The following is a 13,676-nucleotide window of genomic DNA, read 5'->3' as shown; positions in this document are numbered from 1 at the left end:
TATACCTATACCTTAAATTGCATTACACTTTGTTGCCTTTCTACATAGAAGTCATCAATAGCACTAAAGACATAGCCAAAAAACCAACGATCATGAGAACACATGCAACGGCCGTATATGAAACAATGTAACACCATGACCGAGAAACGAAACTCCCAAGGAGACACCTATGGACAAAGAGATCGGACGAGCAGAGATAGCAGGGGAAAGGGAGAATGTGCACAAGATGAAAATCAACATCGACCTCCGGCCACATGCGGTGCTGAAAATATCAAAGCGGAGAGAAACGAGTCCGTATGCCTCCAACCCTCGATCGAAACCTTATTCCTCACCCAGACTCTCCCGGACGCACCGACGCACCCGCTTCTTGAACTCCTGGGGGTCCTCTCTCCACAGACGGGCCGCTTCCACGTTGGCGGGGCTTTCGTCATTCGGACTGGACAGCATCGAAATCACGGAAAGAAGGATGGTCTCCGGGGTCTGCACGGGCGACCAGCGTTCGGCAGCGGACTCGTAACCGTACTTGTCTTCTTCGGGGGGATGCAGGATCGAGATGCAGACTTCTCCGTTGGGGTAGACTGGATTCCGTCAGTGCCGCTCACCGGGGGGGACCCTGGGGACGTACTGTTGGGATGGAAAAGAGGCGACTCAAACTTCATCTTGGGAGGCATATGGGGGTAGTCCTGTGGGAAGGACAGGCGAGCCCGGAAGAAGCCTCCTGGATTTGCACGGTGAGGGTCAGCTACAGTTCAAGTTTGATATAGGTGCCGTGGGCAATATCTCCTCCGATCTCCGGCCTAGCTGACCACTTACCGCCGTATAACTTGACATCATCGGAGATCATGAGCATCACCTCCCACTCGAAGACATTACTGTCGACCAGACCACAGCTGATACCGGGGATATCCTTATCGCACTGCATCTGCTGCAGCTGTCGGGACAGCATGCGGCCGGCTGGTGTTGTGGCCATAGTTGGGTGTGAAGGATGGGCTCGGCAGCGGGAGGAACAGGGGAGGCAAAAGACAATACAGTCGCAGAAGAGGCTCCACGGGTATGCCTAGGTACGACCGGAAGAAGAGGGGGAAGGAAAGATCACGATGATCGCGATAGAAAACGGTTCCAAGGCGGTGTAGAGAGGGGGCGGTGGGGTTTCTGGTGGCCTTTCCGACCAGTGACCTCATTGGGTTCGGTGGGAGTATACAACGTGCATAGGAAGAAGAATAAAGCGTTCGTTCCAGGGTACATACATCATCGTGCACTAACAAAAGGCTAATATTATACGAGATTGTACGAGATCCACGGTTGCGGTCAGAGAGACCACAAGACCGGCACAAGCTTATGAACGGGTGCTGCCGATGCTCACAGCGCCCGCATACACCTGGGCAGTCAGCAGGAGGGAGAAGAACACCGAGACTCCCACCTCCATCGCCAACACCTTCCCAACTACCTTACAGTACCGGATCCGCGCAGGGCCATCAAAGGTCTTCCACGCATCGCGGATGCTCAGCTTACCGCTACCGCCCAGGATCGCCGGGACCACCTTGCCGCCGAAGGAACGATCGAAGGGCACGATGGCTTCGTCTTCATCGGGCAGCATCGACGCCGCAACCCGGATGAAGATCGCCCGGGCCGGGATGAAGGCCAGGAAGGACAGCACAGCCGGAGCGACGAGGGTTCCAGCCGCCGCCTTCAGCTCTTTGTCCGAAGGGGTCGTGGACAGGCGGGAACCGTCGAGGAACGTCCAGCCATGGAGACCGACCGTGAGGATGAGCGGGACGTAGAAAGCCGCCGCGGTCACAACATGCTCGAAGACGACGACGGGGGCGATCTTGAGCCAGGCCTTGTAACCAGGGATACGCTGGTAGAAGCGCTTGGGGGAAGGCTCCGAGATGACGATGTGAACCCAGGCCAGCTGCAGATTCGCCAGAACCACCCCGATGATCACCTGGGTGAGGAACTGGCCGAGGAAGTTGTTCACGGACACGGGAATCACACCGTACAGGATCCCGGTCGCCATCACATACGCCATATACATGCTGAATCCACGGAAACGGGACCAGAAACCGGCACGAGCCCGGAGATGCTTGACGGTGGTCCGCAGTTTACTTGTGATGGGCTTGGGAGGAGGAGCCTCAGCGGCGATATCGTTCGGGTCGGTAGGCTTGGTCGGATCCAGGTTGCCATCGATCCGGACGTAGACGTCGGGGTTAGTTTCCTCGACGGCGGCGAGGGTAGATACTACCATTCCATACGTGTATTCGATCTAGATTGACAACCGTCAGCAGGAGGAACAGTGGTCAAAGGAACGACCCAACGTACCTTGAAGAGAGCAAAGCAGAAGGCCAAGACCGTGAAGATGAACAGACCCAGTAACCATCCGGAGAAATGGATATTGGGTTGTTCCGGCTGTTGAGCGGCAAGCTCCACGCCCCGACGAACAAGCGAAGAGACCACCATGGTTGACGAAGAGGATGGAGATAAAGATGGAGCGATGAAGGGGGAGGAGGATGGAGAAGGAAGAAGAAGAAAAATGATGGGGGAGGAAAAGGAGAACAGAAAAGGGCGGGGGAGTCTTAATAAGGAAAGGCGGCAACTCCAGGCAGGAATGCGGCTGAGCAAGGCAGCCTTGCCGGGATTAGATCCTTCGCAGGAAGTTTATGATTATGCCTATGAGTATGATTATGAAGAGGAATATGCGCTGGAATTTCTGATTCCTATGACCGATCTAGACAACCAGGAACATAACTCTATAAGGATATCCAGGCTGGCCACATGCAACCAAACGAACAGCAAACTAAAACGCCCCAACTATAAACAAGAAATGATCATTCATCCATCACCCACGCTCAGTCAAACAGCTTCTTCATGAAGTTGTGCGCAAGCTCCACACCGGCGCTTAATCGGGTCAGCAGAGTATACCGTGGGATTCAGGACGGAGACTTACAAGGTGGCCGCGTTGGCGGGAACAGCTCTCGCCAGGGCCGGTCCAAATCCGGGGAAGAACGCCTTCACACCCCCGCTGGCGTAGACCGCGCGGATCGTGCCACCGATGGTCGGACGGCCCGGAGCACTCTGCACGCGCGACTTGATGGTGTCGACGGGGAAGACAGGAATCCACATGGCAATACCAGCCGCACCACCGGCCGCCAGCACCGCGGGCATGGAGAGTTCCCCGGTGACGTTGCCGTTCGCATCCTTGGGGGTGAGGGAGCGCTTGATGTACTCGTAGGCGGCGAAGTAGGCGGCGGATCCGGGACCATCCCGAGCGAGTGTCATGGCGCTTCCGCGGAAGACACTGCGGATTCCTCCTTCCTTGTACAGCTGGCGGACAACGTCCAGACCACCGGAGTACTTGGGCTTCTGGCCAGGCGGGGGGGGGTTCTGGCCCTGGATCTGCAACAGCACCTTGACGCGCTCGAAGGGAGCGGTGATCAGGGTCATGGGGATGGCGGAGAAGAAACCGGCGGCGGAGATCTGGCCAATGGAGTACTGGGGGGTGTTGTTCTCAACCCGCACCTCGGACAGGCTGCTCACGATGGTCTTACCCAAGTCATAGCCCTGGTCGAGCGGTTAAGGACGGATCGAGAAAGTGTTGTGTAATACCACAGATACATACCCAGAAACTGACGGCGACTAGACGTTGCGCGCAGGTTAGAATCTCGCTCGGGTGGTAATTATGGGGCTTTGGGACCAAATCTTACACATAGGAGTAACGCCGACGAGGGGAGCGGAGACACCCGCATACAGTCCCTGCGCCAGTTAGTCTGGGAGGATCGGATAGGTCCGAAGCCACTTACTCGGACAAGGCCTTCGCGGGCGACCGTCTTCCTCACAACATCCATAGCGCCCGAATAGACGCCCTTCTGCGCAGTCTGCATGCGCACCTTGACCAGGTCAAATGGATGACCGACAACGACGGCACACACCCCACCCGCGGCACCGGCCGCGAGCGAGCGGAGCTGAGCAATTGTCTGGTTGACCGGCTTGGCCTCAGCGACCTTGATATCATCACGAATGGTCTCTGGGGTAGAAGCGGAGGTGGACGACATGATGGCGGGGTGGATTGGATCCAAGAGAGCTGGCTGTAGAGAATGGAGCGTAGGACGCAGTAGGTAGAGGGAATGCGGAGACGGAGACCTCCCGAGGACCAGCGGTGGGTAGGGGCAGAGGGAACAATGGACTGTAGAGGAGCGAAGAGGAGCGAGAAGGAGAAGAAGACGAAGAGAAGAAGAAGAAGAAGAAGAGAAGATTTGTGTAGATCGTGGAGAAAGAGTGCAGCCGACGATTCTTACAGCTTCAACGGCGTCACGGCGAAACAGGCAATTGGACCTCGGCTCGGCCGGATCAACGTGTCTCCGTATACTCCATCATCTCCGAGTACGTAGTATCCCTCCTGGCCTCGTACTTCTTCTTCTACTGCTACTACTTCTGGTTCTTTTCTTTCTTCTCCTACTTCTCTCTATCGGGATTATCTCTTTCGTTACCAACTAAGTGGTCCCCCCCAATGCCTCCATTCCAGATCCCAACGACCCCCCTCTTTGCGGCTGTCGGATGAACGGACGCCAAATCCTGCCACCACGCAGAATGCCATTTCTCCGGACCCCGGAATCCTTGAGCTGTCAACGGACGACGGGAAGCAGAAATATTATGGTTACTCTCGACCCTCCTGTCATATGCCCTCTTGCCCTCCGTGAAGATCGCCAAGGAATCATATGCATCCGAAATCTATCCGTCCTCCGTACGGAGTTGGGCTCCACTCCGAACTACGGTTAGTATTTTCCCCCACATGGTAACATCCCCTGGAGTCAATGTCCGGCTTCTTCGGCATGTCTCTACAGCAATGCTACCGCCAACTGCCTCTTCCGCCATTCCACCGGACTCACAGTATCTTTCCCTTGCAACACTTCATCTAGCCGTAACACCCGCTCGCACCGCGCCTTGACAATCCCCTGGATGATCTCGTGAGGAAGATATCCCACCTCCTCTGCGATCCTCGTAGCAAAGTTGGCCCCTACACACAACACCAACCCTGAGATATCCTCGGCCGGGTTACCGATGCTGGCATCGGCCCAGTCCAGGATCCCGGTGATCCGCCCGCTGTCGGCATCCACCAGGACGTGTAATTCTTTGATATCGCTGTGGAGAAGCACATTTCTTGGTGGCTCCCTCCCTACCTCGTCAATCAATGCCGTTTTCCTCTCTAGCAAATCTTTCACCCCATCTCCGTAGTCCACTGCTGATATATGCCCCTGTCGAACGAGTCTGGCCCATGCTTCCAGCGCAACCGCTCGGAGCTGCCTCAAATCTGGGAACTCCCGGCAAGGGATTCGAAAGCCAACCCTCTCTTCCAAGCTGCCGATATCAACCGCTTTCATGATTCTAAGCAAATCCACGAAGCCCTGTAGTGTTGCTGGAGTCACATGTGCAGGATCCAGATGAACCCCTTGTAGCCGCGTATCCAAGGAGGCCGCATACTCCCCGTCCTCGCTCAGCAACTGAGTTGCAATTGTATCGGATATATGGTCCCATGGTAGCCCGCACGCCTGATACCCCTCTTGGATCATACGGCGGACCGCAATATCCCGAGCTTGCATTTCCAGCCCACTGCAGGTGCGAAGAGCGAAAGGCTTCGTCACCCGCAAAATATACTCCGGTTTTTCAATGATAAAATAGACCGTGTGGTCGTCACCGTCAATGCTTGGATCATGACTAAGGGTGATCACTGGCGGAGAAGGATGCAAAGACGCAGCTACAAAATTTTGGAGAGCTTCGTTGAACGTTTCAGCCATGACCACCGGAGTGGAAACAAGAGATCGACAATTATGTAGTAGAAGAATAAACACGATTTGCCTTATGAGAAGGCAAATTCTTGTATTAGCTGACTATAGTCGATGGGAAAGAACAAAGAGCGGATATCGTCGGCGTAAGATTTTAGTCGAATAGAACATCACGCAATGTAGGAGCCGCTGTGCATTTGAAGGCAGATCCACACGTGATCTTCTTCTAGTTCTGTCTCTGTCCACCCAGCATAGCGAAAGATGAAAAGAACCGGTCCAAAACAGCTCGCTCAACTCCAATCTCCCGTCCGAGCAACCAACCCAGTCCTTCAACCGCATCCCGTCGGGTCTTCAATGATTGTTTGAGCCACGGAAAATACAGGTGATGCCCATGTGGTACGCCAGGATAAACATCCAACCGGGTCTTTACTCCTGCATCACGCAACGCCTTTTCATACACCAGCCCGTCATCCCTCAGGGGGTCCAAGCCTGCAACCTGCACATAGGTCGGAAACATCTTGGCGAACGTACTCTCGTTAACAAACGGAACATAGTCTTCGGACGTAAAGTCAGGGGCGTACAGCGCCTGGAACACGTCAATGTCCTCTACAGTCAAGCAAGGAGCGTCCTTGTTCTGTTCTCGGGACAAGAACAACGGCTTGTACTTCTCCGGCACGTTTTTGCCATCAGTAGCGCCCAGGTGGCATGTCCAAAGACCCGTCAAGAAGGAAAGGTTATCCCGAACAGCCTGATGGGCGGTCACGATAGCCAGCGCGGCGCCAGCCGAGAAGCCTCCGATGATGAAGCCTTGGGATGTGTCGGCCCCGAGATCAGAGGCATTCATTGACAGCCACTGCACACTGTCCCAGATATCCCTGGGGGCGGTGGGAAACTTGTGCTCTGGGGCAAGTCGGTAGGACAATAAGACGACAGTCGCGCCAAAAGCAGCGGTGAAGCTGTGCGCGAAAGAGCTCAACTGCCGGTTGGTCCCCATAGCAAACCCGCCGCCGTAGATCAACGCCACAAGGGGACTGCCATCCGCTGGCAGAGTCGGAGGCTTGCAAATCCTGATGTGACTTTGGTAGCCGTCACGCATTGGGATAGTCATTGCTTCTTCGACGCCCAATTTTGCGAAAGAGGCGTATTCCAGCTCCTCGGCCCTGGCGAATTCCTCTCGCATCTGCTCGAGGGTGGCTTGGGGGTTTCTTTTCGGTAAAGGACATTCCGCGATGAACTATCCATTCGGTTACGTTACGGCTTCACGCTGGGTTGTTTAGGGCGGCTCACTGCTTCAAACTCCGGATCTGGCTGCGCTAATGCCAGCACAGCTTCACGGGTAGTATACTCCATTTTTATTCCTCAGGAGGAGGATGTGATGGTCTTGCCTGTGATAACCAACGAAATAATGTTGCTTGTTGGATCTTGTCCATCAGGTTCTCGAGGAGAAACCGGAAAAGTGCTGAACTTTATATGAGCGAAGGGCCTCCAGGCCCCATGAATTTAGCAAACAAAGGGCAAATAGTCATATATCCTAGCTTCCTATACGTAACCAAGGATCCCAATTATATCGGTTGCCTTCTTGTCATCCACGATCTTGTGGAACTGGGACGCGCCCTTGTCACACATCCCAACAGCGTACAATAAGCTGAATAGCAGAGAAAATCCCAGTTCAATAAACCCATTCAATGTGGCTTCTGCGCCGCAAGCACCAAGAAATCAAATATTGCGTGGATATCATTGCGCATGGCTTCGTTGCGTACCCCAGTATTAAGGACCTGGACCTCCTCCAAGGTCCAACCCAAGACCTCCGTGAAAAGTGATGCCGTGAAAGCTTCCACGCCCTCGACGATGTTCACCCGCATAAAACTCCCGCACTCCTTAAGTCGCGGGTCCTTGGGCCAGCTCCCCACTGGGATCTTGAAGTTGTGTTTGTGGATGGGTTTGAACCCAGCATCCTCCACCCATTTTTCCATTGACGGTGCCGGGTTCATGGTCCTCCCAATTTTCTCGCCTGCTTCGATCAGACCATCCATCATCCGAGCCATGTAGCTTTCTGGTTTGAGACTGTCATCCTCAGAATAGATGACGTTGGAGCTCTCCTGCAGTTCCAACCAGCCACCCGGTTTCAGATTCTGATAGCATTGGCGGATGAGCCGCGGCCAGTCTTTGATTGATCCAGCCATATAGCGACAATGGATGAAATCAAAAGGTTCCCGTTCCACCCAGTCTTTCTCGACATCGTCCACGACAAATTTCACATTCTCTGGGGACCACGATGGCTGGATGGGACTCAGGTCATTTCCCACGATCATGCGTATAGCCGGATACTCGTCCGCCATCTGCAGGGCCCATATCCCCGTCCCAGTGCCAATGTCGAGGATTTTCATTCCGCGCGGATTAATTGGGGCCAGGAAGAACCTGTTGTTCAATATGCGATAGTAGATATGGTTCACCATGTCCAGGCGATCCTGTTCAGGCTTGTCGTTTGGGAAATTATAGCTGCCCGCGTGGTAGCCATGATATCGGCGACCATGTTTGTACTCATATTTTTGGACACTGGAACCAAGAGACGTACAGGAGCTGGCCGTGTCGAGTGAAGCAGGCTCATCCATATCCACCTCTACTGGCATTGCACAGTCAAAGAGCATCAGACGGATTCAAATTGAATGGCATCAGAAACCGCCCTGGGACGAAGACGGGAATTGACAGACGTCGGCAAAGACGGTGCCACATTCTGCGGGGAGTGCTCGTGTTGCATTGCAGGATTTGCTCACCTTTCCGTGTCGAGCAGTGTTTATATCCACTGCATCAAATCCGGTTGGCAGTCGGGGAATGACCGTTGACCTAAGTGGAGTCTCCTGTGTCAGAATCCCTGTTTAGTGCCCATTTCTGCAGCCTTAGTCGATTTCGGCCCGCTGGTGAGTCGGCGACGGGGACCACATCCATCGCCAGCCGGCCTCCAGTCAGGGGGACAATAATGGTACTTTGTACTGTGGACGAACTTGCAGGCTGATTGACTCCGCATGAGCCTCACCGACATTCTCGGCTCCGCTTGCAGGAAAATTGGTCTCTTCCTTTCAGCCCTGAAAGTTACGCGCGGTCGCAAACATGGGCATACGCCATTCATACAACAAAGCCATCGGTCGCTTATATTTAGTTGCTGTTAAACTCACCGCATGCCGGATTCATTGCGTGGCCTGACATATACGAGATCAATGTTATCAAAGTTAGGGTTTGCATCTGACACCAGGTCGATCTGCACAAGCCTACGTCAGCAACGACGACCACCGAGTTTCCGCCTGGTCACCAGATACATGAGGTTGCATCTGGTACTGGAGTATACGTACCCAACCTTATGCCGGTTCCCTAGGCGAGGTATACAGAAACTTTCTTATCTTTGTGGCTTTGTAGGTGGAGGCAAGCCTGGCCTTCCACAGTCTAAGGATAGATATACGCATGATTGACGGTATGTTTGACGGTGATAACTGATATTCTGTTGGAATGTACGCATCTTCCCCTATATAAATAGCTACCGGCTTTATTTCTTCAATTGCATTCAAATTGTAGATGAAAATCTAGCAAGCATCTTGTAAACGATGAAAGAGACAACTATTTATATGTGTAGGATTGGTAGATTGCACCTATCGCCCCTGCAGATTCAACATGTGCTAAAGACAGTGATCTAATTGAGTACCTACATGAGAGCCTAAAGCGCACCTGTAAGTCGGCTGGGCACACCAAGTGCATGTCAATTGTTTGGCAAAGATCTTTACCATGAAAGTATTAATTGACTAACAGTGTTTCGTCTCATCTAACTCCTTTGATAGCAAATTTTCCCCTCTAGGCCACAATTTCTGCGAAGATTCATTAGAAATTTTCCAAAGGATTGTAAACATCTCCGCAAATCCAAATCGAAGTGAATATTTTTGCATGCACTATACAATATACCTTGAGATAAGAGAAGTGTCGATCCGGTTTTGTAGTCGACATATCCAAGGAGATCAAACATCATTTTGAAGACAATAGATCTTGGGCATAAGACAAGCCTTGGGTAGGGCAGATTTGCAAGCCAAAATGTACAGAGAAGATAAACAGAAACTACATTACACATTCCATATAGCAACGTAGTCTCCTGTGGTGTCAGGAATCTCATTATTTACATTATTGTAGGAACTTTTCACTGATATATGACCTGATTTGTACCTTACAACATCGCAAGCGGCAGGTTGTATACAGCAGCGACGCTTTGATAATTATTTCAAGATACATTACATACGCATATTATCACAATTTAACAGAAATTAGATCCAAAAAATGGCTCTCATAGGACCCATAACTTACTCTTAACCATCTTAGCAGTGGAAATACTAGGCAATTAACCAAGAGCAGGCCGTCACCAAAGGAAAGACTACGTACTCGGCAAGGGACATCCCCGGCTTTACATACTCCATACTCCGTACGTCAGGATGAAATGCACTTGATCTCTCTTCCACGGGGCTTGATAGGGCTGTTCTCCCCGCAAGGCCATGGGAAATCTATCCCTTACAGGAAGAGAGAAATTGATCACGTTCTTTTGAGTCCGCCAAGTCACGAATTCCAAAATCACTAAATACACAGTCCAGTACATATCTATCGCGCATGGGATACTCCATTCCAAGTAGTTCTCGCGTAGGAGAACATTCAATCTTTTTGTAAATGAGGCCTGCATACTACAATGAAACACCAAGGTGGTCATTCACATTCACGCCGAAGGTTTCACTACTGACAAGGGGGAACTGTGAGGAGGTAGCCCAAAAAAAATTCTGATTGGGATGGAAGAATCTCCTCGGCAAGGGCTCCATTCAACCCAACCGTTTGGTCCATTCTCCATACTACGAAGCAACTTGGTTGATCACAACCGAGGCAGGGGTTGTCCTTTCGGGGGAAGAATCGGAGCTAACTGCCAGGCGGCATTAGAGAGAGCCCCAATGCCTAGGCAAATAATACTCCAAGGCAGCATTGTGGCTGGAATCCACAGTGGAAATCAAATCCGCGACACCGCCACAGTTCCACTTGATTTTTTTTTTCGTGGGCCGAAAATTCATTAGTCTTCCATACGGCGGCATCACGTATCCGACTAGATAAAGTAGGAAAGTCGATCGGCCGATACCGAATTTGATATCACACTCGGAGAGCCTGTCGTGGAGTAACCCCCGGGCACGAAGTTGACAATGTTCGGGGCGCTGCCGATCCAAATAAACCGCAATAAATTTTCAAAGGTCACGGGCAACACCAGTCATCATGACGGCGAATGGATTGAGTATGCTCACGGTCTCTGGTTGTCTGCGTTCTCTCCCTGCATACAAACTTAGAATACCATCGAGTCGAGGAGACCCCCAGCCCTCACCGAGTACGTGCATCATTCCGCTGACAAGACAGCAGGTGAACCAGGCCGTCAAACTGTCTTCCAATCTATCGCCCGTGGTTGCCGGGGATAATAGCTTTCAACTCGTTAGTCGGTGGCGAAAAAAACACGACGTAGCCTGCAGGATCTTTCCCCATAGAAGCAACTAGGCTACGAGGACGTTGAGCTGAAGGCAACATGGAGAAACTAGGGAACCCCTAGTGGCTTAGGAAGGGATCATCAGCCACTGTGCTGTGGACTGGAGATTCCGATTCGCAAATCACGATCGGAGACTATGAGATCCAGTGTCGATCCGCTAGGCGCTAGGCGTCGGACTTAGCCCGGCCAAAAATCATGTTATGATTGCTTTGTACCCTGCTTTTCGGTGGGATGACGCTGCTCTTGACGTATTATGCAGTACTGCGTAGACAACGTCGCGCAGATACTGTGTCTATATCCAATCAAGCAGCCCACCTCCGTGTAGTTGTCGAGGAAGAAAGTAAAAGGGGTAACAGAAGAGAGATCGCTGACCGACTGAACCATGGTTCGGTCCCAAGTTTTTTTCTCTCTTTCCCGCAGATCTGGGATCCAAACACCGGGATAGCTCAACAATACCCAGACGAGAAGATCCATCGCACCACGCCAAAGACTATTGCCCACTAAAATTAGATGGATCCCTCGTTCCCCTTTCCTCGGCCTATGAGAAGTATGCAGGGGCTACCCTAGTGGATCAAGGTTGAACCAATGTTGTTGTATCGAAACCTTGTTGTTCGCCTTGCAGCCCCGAGATTGAATGCACAGGCGATGACTTCATGGAAATTGGCTCGTGAACGCCCCTAGCCACGTTGGCCAGGCCAAATTGCGCACAAAAATAATTATAATTATTATCTTTTTCTTTTCTCTTGCCTGCAATCATTTCCCGGGGCCTTGACCCAGAAAAAGGAGGCTAGGACATAACCGACGTGATTTGCACTCCATTTTCTGCATTTTAAAAAGCAGCTCCTCTTCCCCATCTTAAACCCTCTTCTTTTCATCACTCGAGCCTCTGCTGTGTTGGTTACGCTTGTCTCGCCTTCTTTTCTAGCCGCGTCTCTGACTTAAATCTCCTTCCTCGTGCACGTCTATCAGATCTCCACACCGACGCAATGAAGACTTTCACCCTGGCCACGCTCCTCATGGCCGCCACTAGCGTGGCGGCTGCCGATGTCTCTGTCGGCGAGTGCGCTGTATGTTTCTCTGGATACCCCCTATGGCTCGTCAAGACCATCCATGCTGACGGCGCATGTAGCAAATGTGCATCAAAAACATGAACAACAAGGCTCAGGAGCTGGGCTGCTCCTCCGGTGACAAGCAGTGCCTCTGCAACGCCGCCAACTACAAGTACGGTGTCCGTGACTGCACTGACCAGGCTTGCCCGGGTGAGGACTCGGCCGCCGCCGTCCAGATTGCCCTGAACTCTTGCCCCGAAGGCAGTATGTTACTCCTTGCCTCCTAGTGTCCACGCTACGAGAATACTGACTGACTGCCCACAACAGCTGATGCTAAGTCAAGCGCTTCTTCCGTTGCTGGCACCGCTACCGCCACTGGTGGCGACTCCTCTAGCACCGGCGGCGCTGGCGCTGGCTCCAGCGGCACTACCACTGGCACCGCCTCGGGCTCTGAGACCACCGGTACTGCTACCAACGATGAGGGATCTTCCAGCACTGGCGCCGCTGGCGCCAGCGGCAGCACCACTGGAACTGGCAATGCCACTGCCTCCACTGATTCCTCTGCCACGGGTACCCATGGCGCCCAGACTGGCGCATCTGGCACTGTAAGCCCCGTCATGTACTCCCTATACTCCTAGGACACGCATTAACATCACGAAAGAACACTGGTGCGACCAACACCGGCGCGAGTGCCACCACTATGACCACTGCCACCAGCACCAGCGGCTCTGGCAATGACAACAGCAATGGCAATGACAATGGCAATGACAGCGGCTCTGGCTCTGGCTCTGGCAGCTCGACCGATGGTTCTGGCTCTTCTGGCGAGGGCTCTTCCACTGAGACTGGTGCCTCTGCCTCCCAGACCTCTGACTCTGCTGCTGCTCACCAGGCTGTCATCGGCAGCGGTGCCCTGGGCGCTCTTGGTGTCTTCGCCATGTTCATGCTCTAAACGACTGATGAGGTTCGTTAGATTACGATGAGGATGGATGTCGACTACTGTATATTGTAACGAGTCATTGGGATCATGATAGTAAATAATTTAGCTAGTCATCTCGCTATAGCAATGTGGCATGGTCACATAATCTAATTCGGATGTTTTCTCCAGTCTGCTCGAGGTTCTGGTCGTACATAACCATACTCCTAGGTGTTCCATTCCGCGTGTCATCCACGCTGCAATAGCTATGCCGTTTTCTAGGCATAGATGTTTATAGAAACAGGGCAAATGTCGGTCCCACGGAGCCCCTAAGCTTATACAAGACCAAAAAATTGTGCACTGTACACCCAATCTCAACTACTATACACAGTACG

At 52.5% G+C, this 13,676-nt stretch overlaps 8 protein-coding genes across 8 annotated transcripts; 1 reads left to right on the top strand and 7 right to left on the bottom strand.

Moving 5' to 3' along the window:
* Nucleotides 1–5: 5 nt before the first annotated feature.
* Nucleotides 6–1,123, bottom strand: BDV59DRAFT_183258 (putative ubiquitin conjugating enzyme). The gene is made up of 3 exons (XM_073690468.1): nucleotides 814–1,123; nucleotides 626–718; nucleotides 6–578 (listed from the first exon to the last, which is right to left on the bottom strand). The coding sequence occupies exons 1-3, from the start codon at nucleotides 968–970 to the stop codon at nucleotides 322–324; spliced, it is 507 nt and encodes a 168-aa protein (XP_073545893.1). The 5' UTR covers nucleotides 971–1,123; the 3' UTR covers nucleotides 6–321.
* On the bottom strand, nucleotides 1,111–2,530 carry BDV59DRAFT_183257 (uncharacterized protein). Its single transcript, XM_073690467.1, has 2 exons — nucleotides 2,320–2,530; nucleotides 1,111–2,263 (listed from the first exon to the last, which is right to left on the bottom strand). The coding sequence occupies exons 1-2, from the start codon at nucleotides 2,455–2,457 to the stop codon at nucleotides 1,337–1,339; spliced, it is 1,065 nt and encodes a 354-aa protein (XP_073545892.1). The 5' UTR covers nucleotides 2,458–2,530; the 3' UTR covers nucleotides 1,111–1,336.
* Nucleotides 2,531–2,697: 167 nt separating this feature from the next.
* Nucleotides 2,698–4,300, bottom strand: BDV59DRAFT_74331 (carnitine:acyl carnitine antiporter). Its single transcript, XM_073697017.1, has 5 exons — nucleotides 3,798–4,300; nucleotides 3,702–3,750; nucleotides 3,617–3,633; nucleotides 2,945–3,558; nucleotides 2,698–2,895 (listed from the first exon to the last, which is right to left on the bottom strand). Exons 1-5 carry the CDS (start codon nucleotides 4,047–4,049, stop codon nucleotides 2,847–2,849), a joined length of 981 nt encoding a protein of 326 aa, XP_073545891.1. The 5' UTR covers nucleotides 4,050–4,300; the 3' UTR covers nucleotides 2,698–2,846.
* A 502-nt stretch (nucleotides 4,301–4,802) lies between these two features.
* BDV59DRAFT_74361 (uncharacterized protein) lies at nucleotides 4,803–6,020 on the bottom strand. The gene has a single exon (XM_073697018.1). It carries the CDS (start codon nucleotides 5,787–5,789, stop codon nucleotides 4,833–4,835), a length of 957 nt encoding a protein of 318 aa, XP_073545890.1. The 5' UTR covers nucleotides 5,790–6,020; the 3' UTR covers nucleotides 4,803–4,832.
* On the bottom strand, nucleotides 5,897–7,293 carry BDV59DRAFT_74328 (alpha/beta hydrolase). Its single transcript, XM_073697016.1, has 2 exons — nucleotides 7,065–7,293; nucleotides 5,897–7,011 (listed from the first exon to the last, which is right to left on the bottom strand). The coding sequence occupies exons 1-2, from the start codon at nucleotides 7,125–7,127 to the stop codon at nucleotides 6,004–6,006; spliced, it is 1,071 nt and encodes a 356-aa protein (XP_073545889.1). The 5' UTR covers nucleotides 7,128–7,293; the 3' UTR covers nucleotides 5,897–6,003.
* A 3-nt stretch (nucleotides 7,294–7,296) lies between these two features.
* BDV59DRAFT_183252 (class I SAM-dependent methyltransferase) lies at nucleotides 7,297–8,536 on the bottom strand. Its single transcript, XM_073690466.1, has one exon. The coding sequence runs from the start codon at nucleotides 8,423–8,425 to the stop codon at nucleotides 7,460–7,462; it is 966 nt and encodes a 321-aa protein (XP_073545888.1). The 5' UTR covers nucleotides 8,426–8,536; the 3' UTR covers nucleotides 7,297–7,459.
* Nucleotides 8,537–10,620: 2,084 nt separating this feature from the next.
* Nucleotides 10,621–11,348, bottom strand: BDV59DRAFT_74303 (uncharacterized protein). The gene is made up of 2 exons (XM_073697015.1): nucleotides 11,087–11,348; nucleotides 10,621–10,999 (listed from the first exon to the last, which is right to left on the bottom strand). The coding sequence occupies exons 1-2, from the start codon at nucleotides 11,177–11,179 to the stop codon at nucleotides 10,730–10,732; spliced, it is 363 nt and encodes a 120-aa protein (XP_073545887.1). The 5' UTR covers nucleotides 11,180–11,348; the 3' UTR covers nucleotides 10,621–10,729.
* A 916-nt stretch (nucleotides 11,349–12,264) lies between these two features.
* On the top strand, nucleotides 12,265–13,240 carry BDV59DRAFT_74253 (CFEM domain-containing protein). The gene is made up of 4 exons (XM_073697014.1): nucleotides 12,265–12,632; nucleotides 12,696–12,761; nucleotides 12,889–12,973; nucleotides 13,030–13,240. The coding sequence occupies exons 1-4, from the start codon at nucleotides 12,452–12,454 to the stop codon at nucleotides 13,070–13,072; spliced, it is 375 nt and encodes a 124-aa protein (XP_073545886.1). The 5' UTR covers nucleotides 12,265–12,451; the 3' UTR covers nucleotides 13,073–13,240.
* The last annotated feature ends 436 nt before the right edge of the window (nucleotides 13,241–13,676 follow it).

Source organism: Aspergillus ambiguus, assembly GCF_047715705.1.
Source record: "Aspergillus ambiguus strain CBS 117.58 unplaced genomic scaffold BDV59scaffold_27, whole genome shotgun sequence".
Classification (NCBI taxonomy): domain Eukaryota; kingdom Fungi; phylum Ascomycota; class Eurotiomycetes; order Eurotiales; family Aspergillaceae; genus Aspergillus; species Aspergillus ambiguus.
This window is presented reverse-complemented; position numbering and strand designations above follow the sequence as displayed.

Bases quoted from the DNA above. Each gene is read 5' to 3' on its own strand.
- BDV59DRAFT_183257 (XM_073690467.1), bottom strand. From the start codon at position 2,457: ATGGTGGTCTCTTCGCTTGTTCGTCGGGGCGTGGAGCTTGCCGCTCAA. The intron at 2,264-2,319 runs GTACGTTGGGTC...TTGTCAATCTAG, and splicing joins TCTGCTTTGCTCTCTTCAAG to ATCGAATACACGTATGGAAT.
- BDV59DRAFT_183258 (XM_073690468.1), bottom strand. From the start codon at position 970: ATGGCCACAACACCAGCCGGCCGCATGCTGTCCCGACAGCTGCAGCAG. The intron at 719-813 runs GTAAGTGGTCAG...GTGCAAATCCAG, and splicing joins TGATGTCAAGTTATACGGCG to GAGGCTTCTTCCGGGCTCGC. The intron at 579-625 runs GTACGTCCCCAG...GACGGAATCCAG, and splicing joins GCCTCTTTTCCATCCCAACA to TCTACCCCAACGGAGAAGTC.
- BDV59DRAFT_74331 (XM_073697017.1), bottom strand. From the start codon at position 4,049: ATGTCGTCCACCTCCGCTTCTACCCCAGAGACCATTCGTGATGATATC. The intron at 3,751-3,797 runs GTAAGTGGCTTC...TAACTGGCGCAG, and splicing joins CCCGCGAAGGCCTTGTCCGA to GGACTGTATGCGGGTGTCTC. The intron at 2,896-2,944 runs GTAAGTCTCCGT...GACCCGATTAAG, and splicing joins CCCGCCAACGCGGCCACCTT to CGCCGGTGTGGAGCTTGCGC.
- BDV59DRAFT_74328 (XM_073697016.1), bottom strand. From the start codon at position 7,127: ATGGAGTATACTACCCGTGAAGCTGTGCTGGCATTAGCGCAGCCAGAT. The intron at 7,012-7,064 runs GTGAGCCGCCCT...CCGAATGGATAG, and splicing joins CAGATCCGGAGTTTGAAGCA to TTCATCGCGGAATGTCCTTT.
- BDV59DRAFT_183252 (XM_073690466.1), bottom strand. From the start codon at position 8,425: ATGCTCTTTGACTGTGCAATGCCAGTAGAGGTGGATATGGATGAGCCT.
- BDV59DRAFT_74361 (XM_073697018.1), bottom strand. From the start codon at position 5,789: ATGGCTGAAACGTTCAACGAAGCTCTCCAAAATTTTGTAGCTGCGTCT.
- BDV59DRAFT_74303 (XM_073697015.1), bottom strand. From the start codon at position 11,179: ATGATGCACGTACTCGGTGAGGGCTGGGGGTCTCCTCGACTCGATGGT. The intron at 11,000-11,086 runs GTGAGCATACTC...TTGGATCGGCAG, and splicing joins AACGCAGACAACCAGAGACC to CGCCCCGAACATTGTCAACT.
- BDV59DRAFT_74253 (XM_073697014.1), top strand. From the start codon at position 12,452: ATGTGCATCAAAAACATGAACAACAAGGCTCAGGAGCTGGGCTGCTCC. The intron at 12,633-12,695 runs GTATGTTACTCC...TGCCCACAACAG, and splicing joins GAACTCTTGCCCCGAAGGCA to CTGATGCTAAGTCAAGCGCT. The intron at 12,974-13,029 runs GTAAGCCCCGTC...ACATCACGAAAG, and splicing joins AGACTGGCGCATCTGGCACT to AACACTGGTGCGACCAACAC.